General features: G+C 45.8%; 2 protein-coding genes across 2 annotated transcripts in view; both read right to left on the bottom strand.

Annotated features, from left to right (window-relative positions):
• Positions 1 to 16,940, bottom strand: part of LOC142904518 (talin-2) — an 82,435-nt gene extending 65,495 nt beyond the window's left edge. The window contains exon 1 of the mRNA XM_076050668.1: positions 16,758 to 16,940. The gene's annotated coding sequence lies outside the window, so the exon portion shown is untranslated. The remainder of the gene's footprint in view (positions 1 to 16,757) is intronic.
• Positions 16,941 to 18,543: 1,603 nt separating this feature from the next.
• On the bottom strand, positions 18,544 to 20,744 carry ddx28 (DEAD (Asp-Glu-Ala-Asp) box polypeptide 28). The gene has a single exon (XM_076050658.1). It carries the CDS (start codon positions 20,522 to 20,524, stop codon positions 18,821 to 18,823), a length of 1,704 nt encoding a protein of 567 aa, XP_075906773.1. The 5' UTR covers positions 20,525 to 20,744; the 3' UTR covers positions 18,544 to 18,820.
• Between the last annotated feature and the right edge of the window lie 526 nt (positions 20,745 to 21,270).

Genomic DNA, 21,270 nt, shown 5'->3' with positions numbered 1-21,270 from the left:
CACACACACACACACACACACACAGTTGTTACATATCCTTCCCGTCAGGGGTCACAAGGTCGGGAGCCCACCATTTAATCTGCTCTCAGTATTGACAATCACTGGAAATCAAACACCGCACGGCCACATTCACATGCAAAAAATAGACACGGATGCCCACACACGCACTCACATAAACACAGGCTCCTACAAGCAGACACCCAGCAGACAGGGACCCCTCTCATCCGTCTTCTATACAAGGAAGGTATTCGACCCCGTCTCTCTCTCTCCGTCTCTCTCCCTCTCTCTCGGGAGGGCAAAGATTCTCAATGATTAGTCTTGCCTTCAGAGGAGGAGGTGGGGGGGGGGACTAATTCAATTGCGTAGACCCTCGTCTCCGCTTGGGCCGACTCCCAGTTCCATGAATGGAATCATCCTGATGCGGCCAAGCTGGGGGTGGGAGTAGACGGCGCAACAATGTGTTTAGATCACTGGTTTGTATTTGGTTTAAACTTTTTGTCCCGGCACCGTGAGAGGAGGAACTCGCGCAGGCCCCATAGAGCAGCTGTAGCTGCAGTGAGTGCGGCTGGAAATTGTGAGTCAAGATGAAGTGGGCTTCACTGGATGGCCGACAGCCTTATCAAAAAGGTGGAAACCAGCCCCCCCCCCCCCCCCCCACCCAGTTTCTTACGGTTATAACTTACAGCCGGCTGCTATCAGTGCAGAACAATGGCAGCGGGTCGCATTGACTATCTGCCTGCCAAGTAAATACTCCGGTGCAGCCATAATCCTCCAACAGTGCTACAACTAAGAGGAATATGTAGGCAGGCGGAATGAGGTTTGCAACAGCAAAATAGGTAGAATTACGCGAGTCCTTCCCTTCACCCTTTGAATAAACCCTTCAAACCTGCACGCCGTTTGAAGTGGACGGTTGAAAGGAATTGCATTTGGAATGATCCTCTCCCTGCTTTAAAAGCATATTGGCCCATGTACCAGTACTGCAGACACAACCATTAGAGCACGGGTGTCAAACTCAAATACACAGTGGGCCCAAAATGTAGCTAGTATGGAGCACACGGCCGGATGACACCCGACATGCAGTGCAGAGTCTGACAAAAATGGCCAAGAGCGTAAAAAACGATGCACTTTAAAAGAACTCATCAAGAACTTTTTTTTTTTTTACATCAACAACTCATCTGAAAGGAATCAGGCAGCATTGTGGCAAAAACGCCGGCTTCAATGAGCCAATCAGGCCTGTGCGAGCAGGGGCGGCTGGCGGTGGAGCCGCTTCCTGAAGAGCACCACGCCGTCACAGCACGCTGAGGTCTGGCGAGACTCAACTGCAGCTGATGGAAAGGAAATGGCATCGGGGTCGAGCGCCGCACACCTTTTAGTTATTTTATGCATCGTGTGTGTTTTCACGCACACACACGTCTATATACCAATAGAAATACTTCCACAGTTATAGATTTTTTTTTTCCAATTAGCAGAACAGCGACCCTGCCCTGCTTATACAAAATGACCTTTTTGTGTTGGGTGTACTCCTGTGAAATGTCCACCTAATTCACATTTACCAACACACACACACACACACACACACACACACACACACACACACACACACACACACACACACACACACACACACACACACACACACACACACACACACACACACACACACACACACACACACACACACACACGCGAGGCTGTGACGTCCTCACTCGACTGACAAAAGGCATCATTTACATCATACAAGGAATCATCAAAACCCTTTTTTTTTTTTTGGTGTGATTTTTTTCCCCTCTTGTTTAAAAGGAAGCCAGCGTCTGACTGCGGCGTCCCCGCAAGATAAGGCCGGGCTGTGCCTCTCCGTGAGCCGCCTGCCTGGCTGCCTGCCTGCCTGCCTGCTGCCTGCCTGCCTAATCTGCTTTTGCATCTCAGCCGTGAAGATATGGGACTCCTCTAATCCGCTGGCAGGGTGGACAGCTGCGTGCGGACATTTGCCTGTCTTCACCAGCACAAAGCCAGTTCAGTCAACAGTGGCGTGCATTTCTAATGAACAAAACGAGTGTTCATCTTTTCCGTTAGTTGGGAAGTTAAGACCCTCAAAAAATGCTAGATTGACTTCCTGGGTCTAAAACACCTTCTTTTATTTCTCCTTTCAAAACCGACTGAGTCCACTGCAATTTCGGCGACAAGTTGAGGCGATGACAATGGCAGTCACGTAACTCGACTGCCAGGGCAGGGGAACCAATTAAAAAGCTCGCAGCCGGAGCAGGCTGAGGAGCGAGGGAAAGTGAGGCGGAGGAATGAATGTGGACTCGGGCCGCCCATTGACGGAGAACAATACAGTTACTTTGAGACCGCTTCTTAATTTTTTTTTCCCTTCCACTGTTGTCCGCAGAGTGAAGGCCTTGCCCCTTTCTTGTCGGCTCCATTGTTGGCAGCAGTCGGGGAGCCGCTCCCAATTTGCCTAATACACATGAAATACTCTGTATTGTTTGGGGAGTCAGGTGGCAGCGGCTGCGGTGAGCACACAAAACGCACACTTCTGTCAGCCTATGAAAAGGAGGCAGGGTTGATAATTAGAAACACAATTTCTGAGCCAAAGTAAGTCATAACTGACTGTTTAAAAAAAAAAAAAAAAGAAAGATCAAAGAGCAGAGGTCTCATTGTATTCTATTGAGGACTTTCTGCCAATCAAAATGCCTCATTTGTACGGCGGCGGCTGCACCTTTTCACTGTAACGTTGAAAGCTTTTCTTTAGAACGGTCTGACAGGGAGAAAGAAAGATTCGCCCCGGATGCCTTTTCGCAACCGCGTCGTCTCAGTTTAACCCCTGTATCGCACAGCCGGCTTCAAGTTATTTGACATATAAAAGCTTTTACTCAGTCCGATCGGGCCCAGGCAAAGTCTGCTGTAGGCGAAAAAGAACACGGATGGGAAAACTGAGGAGCTGGATTCTGATGCATAAAGGAACATTGCAATGCTGAACGTAACCCTGTCATGGCTGATTTTCCACCCAAGGCTTCGCTGTAAACCATTTAACTGGACATAAACTATTTATCCCCATAGGCACAAAGTGTCCCGTTAAACATTAGTTCAAGGCAAACCAGCTTTTTCTAGTCACACCAATAATCTGATTGGACTTCGATATTTTTTTGGACAACCAGATCAGCATAGTTTAAAAAAAAAAAAGTGGTCAAAATGGCAATAACATCCAGAGTGAATTATTCAATTTGTCAACATTCCATCCATTTACTGCATGTGCTGAGTGCCAATTTACAGGCCAGCGAAGCAAGCTGTGCCTTTTTGCCCCCGGAGCCAGGCTGCAGGCGAGGTGTCGACGCGCTGCCTGCTAGCCGCACCTCCGAGGAGGCGACCGGTGAGGATGGCGGAGGAAAGAGGTAATTAAAGGGAAGGGCGATCTCAGGTGGCTATTAAACGAGTGGTAAAGTAGTGAGATTAAAAAAGAGAAATGACTGCTCGCCGTCCGACTGGGAAGAGTTTCACTGGTGGGGATGGGAAGAGGGGGCTGTGGGGGTTGGAGGAGCAGTTTCTGCTGCCGTTTCCTGCAGAGTCAGCAGACTGTGGCTGAATCCAAGGCGGCTTATCTTTCAGCAGAAATACAGAAGCTCTGCGAAAGGCAGGGACGAGGGGGGGAAGCTGAGGAGCAGCGGTGAGGAGTCGCTGTTGTGGAGCGAGGGTAAAATATGCTGCTTCTGAGCAGCTCCACTTGCACACCTTTGGGTTTCTTTGAGGGTCTCGGTCAGAGCAGCATTTACAATGAGCAGAAGTCCAACGTGTACCATGAACTGGGATATACTGGCATATTAAAGGGAAAGAAATACACATATACTAGGGATGCAAATTATCGATTAATTAATTAATCGTTTGTTGATTGACCATATTGATCGATTAACGATTAATTGATAAGCCGCAACTTTTTCAGAGAACCTAAATTTCACAATGAAAAATGTGTAAGGAAGACATAATTTAACCCTTAAATAATATTGAGGGTCCAATGTGACCCATTTTTACATTAGAGAACAGTAAAAACCATCACCATGTATCCTCTGACTTTAAGTTCTTTAAGCACATCTTAACTTAAAAAAAAAAAGTTTAAAAGTAACTTGTTCTAGGTATATTATGGCCATCACAGTAGCTACAGGTGAATTGCTCTTTCCTGCCACTACACTGTTATAATAAACTACCCGAGTAAAAAATGTTCAATTAATTGTGACTAATTTAATTTAATTTAATTTAATTTAATTTAATTTAATTTAATTTAATAAAGTTTTAATTGACAATTAATCAACAATCGATTAATTGTTAATATCCCTAACATATACATATCAAATTAGAGTAACCCAAGTTAAATGAATCTGTGTTTTTATTCACCAATAATAAATATGCAGACAGAGTAGGTCCACTTATGGAGGCGGCCACATTGCACCGGCACGTTTCAGCAGCACAGTGCAGGGTTTTGTATTTTCACCCTGACGTCACAGAGAGACACGAGATGAAGAAGACGGCCGGAGAACAGGGACGGGAACCCAGTGGGGCGTTTTAGCCTGCAATCTGCTTGACAAGTTCTTCAGTTGACCAGCGTGGCTGAAAGGTATGGCTCCATTACCCAAACAACCGTGGCAGGACGGCCGTGGCCGTAACTCTACACACTATAAAAATACAGGTGTATATACATGCATAGCTGTTAAGTCTTACACACTGACATTTTAAAGCACTGTCTGAAGTGCACTAGTGCGCCCATTTGGCAAGGGAATAAAGGAAGAGTTGCAAGTGAAACTCGAAACAATTACATCATACTCAAAACACTGCGTACCCACCGAATATTTACACCCATGCCACCAGAGTGGGTGACAAAAAAAAACAGCTTACAAGAGAGATTTTCAAACACAAACATAACAAAGCCACAATCAAAGAAAAAATGTGCGCCTGACATCAGGGGAAAAAAAGATATAAAATATAAAAATAAAAATCAATTTGTCCAATTTACCACATTGTTAATTCAAAATCCTACCAATCTAAATTAAATAAATCAAGATAAAAACACTAAAAAGAGCAGCAAAGGTTTCCCACCTAAACTTTGTCCTGCTGCTGGTCTTGCACGCAAGTGATTCTGCTTGGAAGGACATCATTCACTCATCTCGTGGAGGAAATGACACGGCGTACCCCCCCACCACCACCACAGTGATTTCCCTCGACAGCCTGCTGGCCTCCGAGATCAGTAACCCACGGTGGACGAGTCTGGGATTCAACAGTCCAAAAGACAAAACGCCCAAGTCCATGTACAGAGAGCCGAATCCGACAAAGCAGCATTTGTCTCGTTGCCAGGCGGAGAACAAGCTCCCCACAGACACGACGACACGACACTCTGTGTGCGACAACTTCAAGCGAACAAGATAGCTCCAAAACAATCTCAATCCTAATTGGCAGAGGAGGGAATATTAATAGTGAAATATCTTCATGAAATTTTAACCAGCTGCAGACACGAGCAAATGATTGTTTGCAGGGGGTGGCCTTGAAAAAAAGAAAGGGACATTTCACCTAGGAATTGAATCCTAATGTTTTCAGTCATCCTACAGAATAAAAGAAAGCTGAAGGCATCACGCAGGGCGATAAAGGAATCTCAGCAGCGCCCAGTATGAGTTTGCCACTCCCCAAACAACAACAACTGCCTGCCGAACACAAGCTCGTTAACAGATTACCAAAACATTTCATGTAGAAGCAGGAGGCCTATTTTATCTTTTAAAAGACCAGACAGATTTAACTTCAGGGTGTCAAGGAGACACTTTCTCATGAGGACAAAAGTGTATTTGCCAAAACATGGAACCACTTGAATTTTAACACATTTTACAAAAGCAGTAGATAAAAGCACAGCACGTGCACACACTGATCCTTCAGCAGCCACCAGCTGCCACTTGCAAACCTCTCGGCAGGAGGCTTCAGAAGCCATCCTAAAAAAAAAAAAAAAAGGTTTGCCGAAATATGAATAACTGCACATGTTCACTACACATGAACTGAAGTAATTCACTTTGTTGCCCTCATATATTGTTGTTTGAGTGAAAGTTTCCATAAGGCACCACGGCTTCAGTTGGTTGCTCTGCTTCCATTCTGTGCATCTCAGACTACAAATTTAATCCACTTGTTGCATTGTTCTTTTTAACAGCATACCGGTATACAGATAAAATTGTTGATGCATTTCTTGTTCAAGACCTTCATCTTTTGGAAATGAGGCTGGAAGTCTATTTCACAGTGAGAACCCACTGACTCTGCTGAGTCTTTTTTTGCAAGGCAAATCTTGGAGACTATTTGGAGTCATTTTATTTCCCCAGATTATTTCTAATCTTGAAGATTCTCTTTCAAAGAATCTCCTTGGATCATTTTTCAATTTTATAGTAACAAAGGCATATTTTCACTAAATATGAATCAATAAATCGATCATTAAGGTCTTAGATAGCGATGTTGTCAAAACTAACATTCATGGTGATATATTCTGCGACAAGATATTTTGCAACAAAATGTGTAAAACCCTACCACTGATCTTGAACCTGCAGCTCCAGTCACAGTTTTTACTTTGCTTTGTCCGGTGTTTTAATTCTGCTTTTTCGCCACTACCTCAAGATGCTTTCACAGCCTTTTTACCCCTTCCAGAAAATACCGGCCAACACATGTGCAACCCCCTGCCCACGGTGGGACGGACAAATAATGGCTATTTTCACCCACTTGATTAACACTTAGCTTTTCACTTGTAACGTAAGCCAGCTGCTACACTCAGAGCGCAACCCCAGAAAGAGGCTGGTGTTTACAGCCCCACATAGCAGTGAGTGGTGTTTGGTCTTCGCACTCTGTCCTGGAGGCCCTGGCAGCACTCCCATGTACTCTCCCCCAACTAATAAACAAAGAATGGTTTCCCTTATATAGTTCTTTTCAAACCCCACAACAAGCAGCATCAGCCCTCCGAGGAAGGCGGGGAGTTCAAGCAAGGATCTTTCTGACAAAACGCTTCGCGGCCGAGAGCAAGAAGAGAGCACCGGCAGTCAGAGCGTGTCGTACATTAACCGCTACTTAGAGTGCTATTTCTGGTTGTGTCCATCTGCACAATGTTGCAGAGTCTGTTGGGTTGGACATGCATACGAGTGGGCTGAAAAAGCCGTGCAAAGTTTTGTACAGTGCAAAAAAGCCAAAATAAGTCTTGATGTTAATGTCAACAGTTGCTCAATGTTTCAAAAAAGATCTTTCACTTTAATTCTGAAAAAGAAAAATGCTCTCCTTCTCAAATATGCCCTCACGGCATCAAACTAGTCAATGTGCCCTTTGCCCCAGGCTTAACTGACAGGAGGAAACAGCAGCATCCAGCTGAGCAGTCTTGGCAGAGAACCACATGCTAACCCAACACAAGCTCATCACTCTCAATTATCAACGCACCGCCTAATGAATTCAGATCGACCCGCCTGCTCCGTTTACTACGTGCGTGTCAATCAGTTGTGCTATATTTTAATTATCTCTTTACTTTTTTAAACACTCAAGCAGACACAAGTCAGGCCAACATAGGGAAGCCAAAAGGTAGTAGTAGTAGTATTAGTGAGCAGCGAGGTCTGCTGTTATCATAAGTAAAATACAATCAGATCAGGATGACAGTGCAAATGTAACAAGAAAATAAATAACAACAATAATAATAATAATAATAATAATAAAAAAATGTGCAGCGGTTTATTGCAAATGCCCTTAGTTACCACAACGAAGGTGCTCCACCCATCCCGGTGGTATTCCTTCCTCACACCCACCCCTCCACGGTCTCAAAAACCCATTAAAAAAAGGGGGACAAATGCTTTCTCACTGAACAGGCTTGGAAACTGATAGGACAAAACATTCAGTTTGACAAATGTACCACCGAGTCTGCCTCATTACTCGGATACAGCAACCATTGCAGAAGTTTTCTCACATTATTACTTTGCTCCCAAAATTTGGCCCTGATGCATCGCAGTTAGCATTCACTGGCATACATCATGAGAAATGTCAGGGGGAGGAGGGGAAAAATCTATTTAGCCACAGGGCACTTCAACTCGACAACACATTTCCATTAATTGGTGTTTGATTTCAGGCAAATTGCATTCAGCAGACGTAAATGAAATAAAATGACATGGGGGGGGGGAAGAAACAAAATACCTCGCAGAAGAATCGTGACTAGAGTGCGACGGCGCGACAAATTAAAATGTATAGTCATTGTCATGTCAACATGCACAATAGGTATATGGCAGTGAACAGCAATAAACTGCATTCAATATCCCATCCATTCAACCTCGGCTGTAAATTTGGCCCGGGTGGCCACCCCCCTGGAGATGTTACTGACCGGACTCTGGAAGTAAAGACTTCAAAAAGAGTATTAAAAAGTCAACTTAGTGAGTAAAGGAAGGAAAGGAGATGTTTTGAGGAGGCAGTGCTTTCTTTTCCCGAGTAATCAAGAAACGACACAGCATGCAGTTGAGACGCTTCACTGTCACCTGATGTGTATTTCTCAATAAAACCATGTTGCTGGAATAGAAATCATGATCCTATTTGTCTGCATGTTCAACTCACTCTCAAGCTCTACGTTAGCAGTAAACCAAAGGTAAAAAGGCATTGGCGCTGGTCTGTTCAGTACTTTCGTCATATCGCCGTTGCAACACTCTTCCTTATCACATATTGTTACTTCACATATTTGCCCGATATCACACATTCCCGGCTAGACTGCATAAAGGTGCTACTTCGAATTGAGTCCATTCAAGTGGCTTAGAACCGCAATATTTCCTCCTTTCCACTCTGCAACACCGGCAGCATTACAGCCTCCCTCCAGCAGGGCGGCCCCATTCCGACGACGTAACTCCATGAGCAGGACAGCAAGCAAACATTTGCGTGAAGAATTCATCCTCGCAACAAAGAATAGTCGACCTGGGCCTGCGGAGGGGCCGAGATACCTTTTCAACGCGGCCAGAACGATGATCCCTCAGTCCAGCTCAACAGAGCCCCGAGCTGCTCCTGCTCTCACCTCCTGGGGGGATTCCAATTCCAATGCGGAGATTGTTTCCACAAACCCGCAACATGACAGGTACCAAAATAATTTGACCTGCGATACAAATGTTGAAATTCACCAACAAAGACACAAAAGCACACAGAGCTAACAATTAATTGATTATCGATCTATTGTCAATTAAGAATTTAATCGATTAAATTAGTCGCAATTAATTGAACATTTTTTTACACAGGTTTTTTTTAATGGCGTGGTGTATACCTATATACCTAGAACAACTTTTTACTTTTAAACAACTTCAAAAGAAAAAAAAAAATTAAATGTGACCCATTAGAAGTCAACTTAAAGTCAGAGGATAAATGTTTAGGGTGTTTTTACAGTTCTCTAATGTAAAAATTGGTCACATTGGACCCTCAACATTATTTAAGGGTTAAATAATGCGTTCCTTACACATTTTACATTGTGAAATTTAGGTTCTCCTGAAAAATGACTGCTTATCAATTAATCGTTAATCGATTGATAAGGTCAATCAACTAACAATTAATGAATTAATCGATAATTTGCATGCTTAACGCCGAGCAAGTGTGAACATTTGTCTCCTATGATTAGAGCGGACGGGAAGAGGAGGAGCAGCCGACAGCTGAGGGAGCTTTAAAGCAACAGGGATGAAACAGGCTCGGACTCGCTCGAGGTCATGTGAGATAATGTCTACATTAGGTGCTCATCCTCTGGTTTTTGATGAGCTCTCATCAGTCCTGTTTACTGTATTTATTTAGAATGAATTAAAAAAAAAAAAAAAAAAAGCAGTCACCTTCACAGAGAGGGAGAGACGGAGGAAAGTGGAACTGAAAGCATAAAATCAATCCGACAGACAGGCACAACACACGGTGACTTTGCCTGTGGAAGCCAACCTGTAATCTTTATTACAATAGGCATGTCTTTCTAACCTTCGGCATCTACTGCATTTCCTTTTCGACTTGACAGAGAAGAAGCAGCCCCCGAGCAGTGGGGGGGAAGACGAGGGAGGAGGAAAATTACTTTCACGGCCCCGAGCAGCACACAGTGAGTGAAGCATAAGAGCAAATCAAAGAGAAACGCGAAAATGGCAGTGCCGACCAGGCTGCAGCGGGGCAGGCAGCGGCCAGTGCAGTCCAGTCGACGCCGTGCGTTTGCAGGGCCGGCGCGCTGATGCGCAGGGAGCAGCAAACACCTGATTAGGTTACGTTTCTGCCCTGGTGACTGAGAGGCATGAGCTTCGAGGTGGCAACCATGGCAGCAGGGACTTCTGCCAGAGACGCACTCCAGTAATAGCAACAGCGCTCAGCTGCAACCCGAAACATTTCAGCACTTGATCTACTTTCAGACCAGGAGGTCGGCGCGACAGCTCGCTCCGGCCAGAAGCGGCCGAGAAGGAGGGGGCTGGAAGTCGAGCCGGGAAAAGGCCACTCTGCCAACGAGCCCCGAGGGAAAGCATTGTGATTAGAGTTTACGTTTATCCAGTTTAGCATTTAGATTTTTTTTTTTTTTTTTTTTTTGGAAAAAAGGGGCTTTTGGAGTCCAGTGAGCATCGGGCCGCAGGAAGCTCATATAAAGGACACTTTAACTTCAGGAATAGATTGTATTCATTTCAAAGTTCTAAACTTAAACGAGAAGACACGCGGCGGGTCGCCACAGGCTTCCAGACAAAACTTAACCTGCTGTCGTCCTCTGACACTTTACGGCCCTCACAAATGCATAGCATTTACAGACACGTGACTTTGATGTCCTCCCTGACAAACAGTTGTGCAGCTTTTCTAGCACGGCGGACCCTAAATAGACAGAATGAAAGTTACTTCTCATCTTTGTCGCAAGACTTCCTGCTTTACAATCTACTTAACACGATAAAAGCAGACGAGCAAAAAGCCTTCAATCTGCTGCAATAAGGGGAAAAAATACCTTTTTATAATAGAGACTACATTAAGCATTGGGCAACATGAGGCTCATCACCCATCACTATGACAACTGCTGCTCCAGACTGCTCAGCATGACCACATTTTTGTCATTTTAATCCAGACCAGGGGTCCACTGAGCAGCATACACACACACACACACACACACACACACACACACACACACACACACACACACACACACACACACACACACACACACACACACACACACACACACACACACACACACACACACACACACACAGCTGCGTGGCACCAGTTGCTTCGACAGACTGCACATCCTGGAACAGACTTCATGTTTAAATATAGTTATTTAAAAAAAAAAAAAAAAAAAGGAGAAAGAAGATTAACATGGCAACCATTTCACCCTATTTGAGGGACACGGCATTCAGAACCAATCAATTAGTACGGGGCCACTTGTCAAATAGTAAAAAGAAATAGTTGGGGCGGAGTGTCACTTGCAGGCAGCGACTGTCCATGCTCGTGTTTGTGATGCAACACTCGGTGCACGGCGGAGTGAGTGGGAGGCAGCCAACCAGAACTTAGTGGGAGGTGGGAGGAGAAAAAAAAAGCTGAAGGTAGACGGGAATGCCAAGATGCAAAATCTGGTCGAACGCCTCTCTTCCCATGGCTTTGACGGAAAGAATTTCAGGGAAACACACTTTTCTATCGTATGCATTATTTTCAACATGAAAAGAAATGAAGCTTTTTTAAGATCTATACCCAATTTGGCGTATGAACCTTTTTTTTTTTTTTTTTTACATAAACATGAAATATGGAACCTTATACAGCAGATTTTATGGGTTCTTTGCGCTCACTGGCTCATGCCAAGAGAAATCTTTTTACAGTTTGAAAGGTCCAGGAACTGCAGGGGCTCCCACTCGCTCACAGGAAGTCCTGCTTGGAATCTTGTGATTTGACTCTTATGTTTAAGGTTACGCATGCCTTGGCTCGGTCACAACTAAGCGTGAAATTCTGCAATATTGTCAACTTGAACTAGGCCAGACATTCCACCGTTCCGATTCAGTCCTCAACTCAGTCCTTGGCTGCTGCTGCCGTCACCAGCGCCACCAGCACTGGACTCTCCATTACACACAATGCCACAGCGAGGTGTTCAAAAACATCAATATAGGTAAAGCTCTAGGTTCCGCAGGAGAAAGGCAGTCAGCCCTGTTAGAGCTCAGCCAGCGCTGTGAAAATTGCCCTGTCAGAGAACCGAGATGAAGGGATTCATCTTTGACACGATCAGCGGTGAACTTCATTTAACTTCTTCCGTGACAGTGATTCGCAAATGATGCAGATAACTTGTAAACATGCTGATGAATGCATTGGCACGCCGTTTATTTTCACGGCATGATCACTTTGCCATCCAATTAGAATGTGGACGGTGGCCAACTGTGAGAGTCACAGGAGAAGCGGAAAGGACAAGGTGCTTATTCTTGCTTTTACAGCAGCTTAAGATGTTTCGACGAGAGGAGCAATGAGGGGAGGGGTATTAACTTTGCGTCCTTCCAGTTACGTGAACAAGTGAAAATTGGATAAGTTTGCATGCCAGGCTGACAGTCGGCGGAAAAATTACCTGGGCGTGAAATGTCCTCCTACAGAGCGCTGAGTAGAAACTAATAGCGCGACAGTCATCTAAAACAGGCTCTCATTGCCATACGTCATAACACTTGTGCTGCAGCTAGACATTCTGATAAACGCATCAAGGTCATGAGCGCAAACGCAGCTCGGTGAACTGCCATTGTCAGTAAACCTTCTACTCACACGTCATTATTTGAATAGGCTAAGTGAGCTATGATATCATCGTGTGACATCAGCCACTTTGTTCGGCCAGTTTACACAGCCGGGAAAGAAGGTTGCAATATCAGAAGATCACATCCTGGAACCTGTACTCAAAGTTTCTGCAGATCCAGGGAAGCGGGCACTTCACTGTCAAGTAACCCCAAAAAAACCCCCCCCCCAAAAAAAAACGCAACAACAGTGGTGCATTTGATGGAAAAACTATGTGAACACATCCAATTCAACCACACGTGTTTGCAGGAACACTACTAACAAACTACTATTAACAGGGATATTTGACCTTCGTGGACAGTGAGTTTCCGCCATGAAAGTAGGGCATTTAAGTAGAAGCATGCCGTGCTAATTTCTGCAACTTAAACTATTCATTAAAACAACAGTGGTGGGTATACCACAACAAAAACTGTCCAAACTTCTCAGGTGAACTTTTTGTTAGGGGTCATCTTGGCCTCCTGATGCCATAAGGTAAACAGCCTGATAGAGGACTGTTTAAATACAAACGGTCATTGGAGCAGAACATTTAGTGGTCGACTGATTGATCAAAAACTTGAGTTTGGCAGTAAGGTACTGAAACAGCAACCGGTTGGACATGTGTCTTCAGAAATTCTGACAAGGTCAAAGGAAGTTCATCTGTAAAGGTGCATTTTTTCACACACATCATATAATATTCAGTTGTGAGTAGCACAGTAGATAACAGCAGATAAACCCAACAAGCCCTCTCCGTAAACAGCATTTATTCCTCAATCTTTGGTCCAGAGCGCTAAACTAAAGAATCATGTGTTTCTTAGAGCTTGTCACAAACTGTGGAAGGTTGCAGCCAACCTTTTGCCCAATTGCACGCAGAGTAAATCAATAATCAATAAAATGAGTGACCTCTCGTCTGCCAGGAAAGATTAGCCTTGACTGCCAGAAGAAATGGCCCGTGAAGGTTAGTCCCATGGGCCCTAAGACCGGAAGCTTTGGGTCACGCAGTGGTGTATTCAGGAGCTTCTTTGATCAGTTGATATCATCAGTTGGCCAATAAAAAAAGAACTCTCCTTCAAACTTGCAGTGGAGTTAATGCGCTCAGATTACAGATTTAGGTATAATACCCACACCAGTCAGGTAAAGGTAAAGCAGCTTTGTTGTCATTAAACCCAAAAATGGCAAACACATTTGTTTGGAAGCAATCAAAGTGCTTTTCCTTCCCTCCATCAACTCAATAATGGCACAGCTACAAAGTGAACAGCAACTATATCGATCGCCGCTGGAGTGTTGGCTTGCACTCAACGGCTAATTCTCTAATGGCTACGTGAACATGTTCACCAAGGAAGGGTTTTTTCTCAAGTCAGGGGTCGAGTTGTTTGATCAGTTTAATAACTGCCGCGTGGTAGAAAAGGGCAGCTACTGATCACTGTCACTGTTAACCACGAGGCTGGTGACATTTTCGCCCAGACGAAAGACACCGGAGGCTAACAGATGAGCGGCAGGATAAACACCGAGCGGCTCACCAGAAAAGGAGCTGCCATTTTAAAAAGGACAGGTTTGACACTTGGGAGAGAACGGCTGACATTCTTCTCGCTGTCGCGCACCTTTGAAAAGAGACAAGTTCGCCCGTGATTTAAAATTCACTCATCCGCTCCTCCCTCATTTGCCGACGTGGTGACATTTTCCAACTGTTCCACACTTTCACGTGGAAGAGTCATCGCTGTGTCTCCTTCTCGCTGCTCTTGTGCTCACTCAACCTGATGCAGCTCCTGACAAGGAGGCGACAGGAGACATTTTAGCTTAGAGAGTCAAACTGGACAAGCGGCACGGAGATGAGTTCTGTTGTCTTCCTTTTATTTTGTTGCTAGGGTACCAACAGTGGGCCCTATCATTTCAAACTCCAGGACCATTACATGAATTAGAAATTGTCACCAGCGCTTTCATTGACAAAATTGTGAGCAGCAAATGAGTTGAATTTATGTTTTGCTTTTTTTCTGGGAGCAGTGGGGGGATATGGGGGATTCCAGAAGGAAGATAGCTACACTACACGATACGATAGCTGCCAGCAACACTTTCCAAAAAGCCCCCCCTGCAACCTTAGACATAGCTGGAGGATGTGTAACAAACCAGTGAGAGGAGAGCGCTCGTTCCTGAGGCATTGCGTACGCACTGGAGCCTGAAGCGAAGAAAAAAAAGGCAATGTGTCTTTCTCTGACAAGCCAGGGTCCAGTAAGCCAGCATGGCGGGGGGGTAGTATGTGTAGTGTGCGTGTGTGCGTGTGTGCGTGCGTTAAACTCCTCTCTACAGGCAAGTATGGCTCGTATGTTTGCATGTATGTATAAAAAAAGAAACCTGAGGTAAGCTTAGATTAGAAAAGCAATAAATCCTGTTAACAGGCACAGTCACATCCTAAAAAAACAAATATGCACCTGTAAGAGTGTCATACTGACTGTCAATATTTATCAAATTCCACAAACAGTTTACGACCAAAACCGTCATGGGACTTTGCTTGCAACATCAAACGTGGCTGGCATCACTGTCTGCTCATCAACCCCCTCAGACAGACCCACTTCAACCCATTTCGAGTGACCCTGATGCGAGGGGCGCTGCTTCCTCTTTGACGAGCCCACAGTCACATTGATCCACCGTCTGCACTACAAGCATGGAAGGTATTGATCTATTGTAACGACCGATCATGCAGTTCCATTTTACCCCGTCTCCCAGTGAATCGGACGTGTATTTAAACACACACACACACACACACACACACACACACACACACACACACACACACACACACACACACACACACACACAGGGGAGCTGCACTCTGCAGGTGAACCGACAGCAGCGTGTCACCGCTTATTAAAAGGCAACAGCCGTGCGCGCTCTCTCTCTCCACGGAAGGGGTGTGGCGGCGGAGGAACCGTGCATGCAGCCGTCCAGGTCGAACGACGTGACCCGAAGGGGTGAAGTGAAGCTAGCCGGTGTTGCATCTGCATCTCACTGTGCACTGTGCGTCCTTCCTTCCACACATCCCCACCGACGCCGCTTCTCACAATCACCTTGAACGCAATGAGCGCCGCGTCTTTAAATGCATGACCAAAACGCTCAAGAAGAAGAAGAAGAAGAAGAAGAAGAAGAAGAAGAAGGGGAAAAAATCAACGCCCACGGCTGCAAAGTTATAACGCATGCCGGTATTATGATGACACGCCGAGGCTCTCATGTGCGCCTCGTCCTCGCGTCCCTTTCTCTTCCCAGACCCTGTTGTGCGCAACGCAGCAAGACTCGCCCGTGGTTGGCCGCCCCTTCCACCACCACCACCCTATCCCCGCACCCCAAACCGTGAATTATTATCGAGGGAGGGGTGAGAAAAGTTGGGGGGCGGGGGGGTGGAGGACTGGCAATCGCCTGGAAGGCTGAGTGGCGATCTTGGCTGAGGTGGTGCGTCGTTAACATGGCGGAGACCCTGGCCGTCGGTGCAACTCTGCATGCACACCGCCCCCCCTACCTGAACCACATGCAGCCTCGGCTTGGACGACGCCTCCACACACACAGACACACACACACACACACACACACACACACACACACACACACACACACACACACACACACACACACACACACACACACACACACAGCAAGCGACTCCTGCAGCGGTAAAGTAGTAGGAAAACGCAGCCGGCGTCTCTTAAGGAGACACCGATTCCTCTCTCGACTCCAACAAGTTTCGTCGCTTCATTCGAGCATCACCGCCTCTTTATTTCGCCCCCTTTCGAGAGCCAACTTGTGCGCGCGGTCCGCAGCTGAATTATTAGAGTACGCGTGGGCTTCGCCGTCCACGCGCGACCACAATGGGGTTTCACGCAACGCGCCGTGCGGTTTATTTATATGTTTTTTCTCTTATTGTTTCGCGTTGGCAGAGAGAAGGTCAGACGGATCGGGTATGTCTGCAGCGGGAGGGGAACGGAGAGATGGACCGCGGAATAAAAGCCGATCACCGGCACGGGAGGACCTACCTCCAGCTCCTCTTACTGGGGCATTTCAGGCGACTCGGGCCCCGAGAAGATGCACACCGGTTCCGCTCCTGAGCAGGAAAAAAATATCCTCCACGCTGAGGAGAAATTTCCAAGTGGACAGACAGTGTGCGAGCAGCGGCAGGCAGCAGCACCACTCTGAGTGTGTGTGTGTAAACTGGGAGGAGAAGGAGGGGAGTGGAGGGAGGGCAGATTATCCCACGGTGGGGCAGAGAGGAAGTACGTCATCCCCAATGGACCGAGCGTTTTGTAGTCCATCTGCGCCACACCAAAAGAGTTTAAGTCCATCTGCGCAACCTCGCACTCCCACAGGCGACTGGCGCGTTTTATTCAGTCAAAACTGAGTCTGTATACTGTATTTTTTTATTTGATGTTTTTCTTTTAAAGAAACAGAACAGAAATAAGAGCGCATACAAAACAAGAGTTGAAAGAAAATTCAGTCACAAACACCTGCTCAAATATTTGAGAGGAAGTGACACAAAAAAGTTTATTGTTTGCTTTACTGTTGTTCTGGGTAACTGGGGGCCCATCTTAAGACTTGTGCGACAGACAGGCAGATAGATAGATAGATAGATAGATAGATAGATAGATAGATAGATAGATAGAAATGTTCTAAGATTCACCATAAATTAGCAGATGTTTAATATTTTCAAATCGCTTTCAGGATAGGCTGCACCCAACCTGAAACTGACCTTTCAATGGCCTTTTCATATTAGTTATTTCAGTCTAGGTCACCTATCCCTGTGGGTTTATTTAGTTTTCCTCCCCCATCTCCCTTATCTATATCCCACTTTTGTGAAGCAACTTTGGGTTTTATGAAAGGCGCCATATAAATCATAGTTATTACGACTATCACCACTTGCAGTTATGTTCTGCATGCTGCAAGTTGACTGCTGCGTGGCTGCTAGTTGTCAGGGTGCAGGTGGGTGAAATGTGAGGCTGAAAAAGGGAGGAGGAGGGGTTAAAGATGTTGACCTGAGCCTGAGGAGGACAATCAGAGCGAGATTCCACGCATTCTGATGGAAGCCCTTGATACTGTCGGGGCATTAACACGTCTGCCTCTCTAATCTCTACTTCTACAAATTGCAAATAACAGGTATCGGCCCCTTTCAAAGGAAAGTACACCTGTAGAAATATTATGTTATGAGTTATGTCTTTCATTTATTGAAAATATGTGGTTTAAAACAGCTACTTGTGACTGAAGTCAGAACCACTGGAAAGTTAATACATTTGAAACAAAAAACAACCTTTAGAGATTTAAATTATTCTTAGTTCTAATGCTATTATTACTGTGGTTTCCCTTTCAACAAGCCCCTGCAGGCAAGGGAAGGAGGGGAAAGACTCCTTTCAAGTTCTGCAGACCTACCACATCAACGGCGGTGATGTCAGGCTTTGTTCGGTGTTGGCTCAGGGTAAAAGTAAATGGAGCATGGATTAACCACTTGGTTCAGGGAGTAGCTGTTGGGATCTGGTTGTTTAAAACGAAGTCGTGCGCAACCTGTCTCGGACCTCTATAATTGAAGTTAGATCAATGCTGCCACCTTGTGGCTGAACAGCGCACACGACATAGCTACGCTGCTGTATGACGGCTCTCCGGATCAGGCGGTTGTTAGTATGGCAGTTGCATCCAACATTTCTATAATATATGTTGGTCTCAGGTGAATGAGGTAAAATGAGGAATCAATCTTTACTACAGAATCAGTGCGCATGTGCTGTAATGTGACAAGCAAGAAACCAGACTTCAGAAACCTACTTTGACATTGGCACAGTCTTTTTCTTTCTTTTTTCTACATGGCTGACAAGGATCATATGAGTACTCTGTATCCAAATAAGCAGTTCTGAACAAAAATGTTTAACAATTAACTATGGGTTAAAAAAACAAAAAAAAAACAAAAACATGACCCTGAGCTCAGGAAAAAGCGGGTATGGAAGATGAATGAATGATAATTAAACAGTTTTTTTCTGTTTCATGTCAAACAAATCTTGTGCAATACATCTTTATTTCAACACAACATACTGAGTTCAGTGACACCATTTGTTAAAACTTAAACACATTCAAAACTCTTCCTCAAGTCTGTGTCCTCAGCTTTTTGCTTTGGCTCATGGATTTCTGATTCCATCCCTGGCAGACTGGTCCTTCGGCGTGCTGCAGTCTCGATTTTCTGCACAAGCTCCACATCCCATGGATGAGTCACAAAGCTGACAACCTCCACGTCCTCCAGTCCTCCTGCCCTCCCCACTCTCCCTGCTCTGTGGATGTAATCTGTGTGTGATTCTGGACAGTCATAGTTGACAACCAAGCGCACCCTGGATGTATCCAGCCCTCGGGATGCGATGTCTGTGCACACCAGCACGTTTGCCGTGCCTTTCTGGAAGGTGCGGAAGATTCCTGCGCGCACAGCCGCGGGCATTTCGCCTTGAAGACGCAGGTGCTGCACCCCCATCTCCTCTAAGGTGTATCCCAGCCAGTTGACGGTAGCAGACTTGTTGCAAAACACCACAGCAGAGCCCCCTCCTCTCTCCTGCTGGAGCTTCTTGAGCAAATGCTGGAGCTCCAGGACTTTGTCCACACCCTTTACCTTCAGGAAAGTCTGCTTGACATGTGGCATGAGGAAGTGCAGCATCTTGCTCTTTATCACCGACATGCTGCCGAGATCAGTCACCTTGCTGAGCAACTCACCGACACCACCGGGGAAGGTGGCCCCCACTACCAGGAGCTGGGTTTTGTGGCCCAAGCCTTGTGTTTCTTTTGGGTTGCTAGCAATGTTAGTGTGAAGGAAGATGCTCTCCAGCATGTCAGCAAAGCTCGGGTCAAACATGGTGTCGGCCTCATCCACCACGAAGAAGTTCAGCTCGCTCAGGTCGAGGCAGCGTCTGCGCAGGGCCTTGACAAGGGCACCGGGCGTCGCCACCAAAATATCCGGCTGATCCTTCTTGAAGATCAGCTTAATGTGTCCTACACCTCGTCCTCCACCCACAGTGCGTGTCAGGAAGCCAAACGGGGTGCACAGTGTCCTGGACACGGTTGCCACTTGCTCGGCCAGCTCTCTGGAGGGCACAAGGATCACATTGCGAACTTTGTGTTTCTCCTCAGCGTTTTCCTGTTTCTCCGCCTGCAGCCGTTGAACGATGGGCAGGAGGTAGCACAGCGTTTTCCCGCTGCCCGTCTCAGCGGCACATAGAATGTTGTGACCTCTCATGACCTTAGGGATGGCCTGCCGCTGCACAGTGGTGGGATGACGGATGTCCAAACTGTGCAAAGTCTCCACCAGCTCCTCGCAGATTCTGAGCTTCTTAAACGACGTTTTCTCGGCCACATCCTTCTCACTTTCTGCAACAAACGGCGCAGATTCGTTCACGGAGTTGATAGTGAAATAGTCACCGCATGATTTGTTATGTTTCCACCCCTTCGAGGAGAGTCTGGGCTCCTCGAACTTTCCGAGAGTGTACCCTGCAGACTGGTTCAGATCGGGGTTTCTGCTCTGGATCAGAAGCTTTCCGGGTCTGACGGTATTGATCTTGTTTTTGCCCCGGGTTTCTTTGACGTTCTCAACGCGCTTCTGCAGGTAGCGCGGAATACGAATAACTGGCGTCTCCTCTTGCTGTCCTCCCTTGTCACCAAAAGGAGAGTGACTGGAAAAAACACGGAGAACGCAACTAACTGGAACTATGACACCCTCCGAGCCGAAAATTCCACCAGACAAAAGTGCTCTGGACGCCGCTAAATAACCAACCTTCAAGGACTGCATGTTAGCTGAATTGTTAGCGGCGATGTCAAGTTAAAAAAACAAAAAACAACAAAAAAAAAAGTAAAGACGACGTGACGTGGCAACTAGTCGTCTAAGAAGAAACAAATCCAGCGCTCCGAAAAACGTCACAAAAAAATAAGGAATCGTCAATGTGTTTAGAATCCAGAATAAGTCCTTTATTTTCCATCCGACATACGCACAGCCATGCGCGTTTGGCGAGTGTTGATGACGTCACTGGGACGCGGCGTTTAGAGCAGCTAGAAAGTCATCTGTATACAGTGGAATGCTGATTTTCGATATCGTTGTGATTGCATATAAAAAAAAAAGTGTTCACGGACATTCTAAACAACTATTAACAAATTAAATATTTTGCCCATAACCTTATTCTGACTACTCGTGTATTTAGATTTTTTTTCCCCTTAAAATACAGAAGTGTCCCGTATTTGACAATGAAATGGTGCGTCCCGTTTTGAATCAATATTGTACGGGGTTTGTCCCGTATTTCTGAGTTGTCTTGAACATATTTTGTTCCCCCGACGCAAACTCACGTTCGTTTCCATAGAGTTTGCGTTCAAAACCGTAATCTACGTAGTTACAGGCAACACCATTGCGCAATCCATTCTAGACAACTGCGTACTGGCTGAGTAGCTTGGGTAGAGTCAGGATCGCTTGTTCTTTTCAACGTTACTGATTTTATTCCTATGTAAAAGCCAACCATCCTGCACTTTATTGATTGTTGTGTAAAA

This window comes from Nelusetta ayraudi, unplaced genomic scaffold (assembly GCF_046127955.1).
Source record: "Nelusetta ayraudi isolate G7.1 ecotype Tasmania unplaced genomic scaffold, CSIRO-AGI_Nayr_v1 ptg000005l, whole genome shotgun sequence".
NCBI classification, from domain to species: Eukaryota; Metazoa; Chordata; class Actinopteri; order Tetraodontiformes; family Monacanthidae; genus Nelusetta; species Nelusetta ayraudi.
Note: the sequence above shows the minus strand (reverse complement) of the source record. Positions and strands in the feature narration are given on the sequence as shown.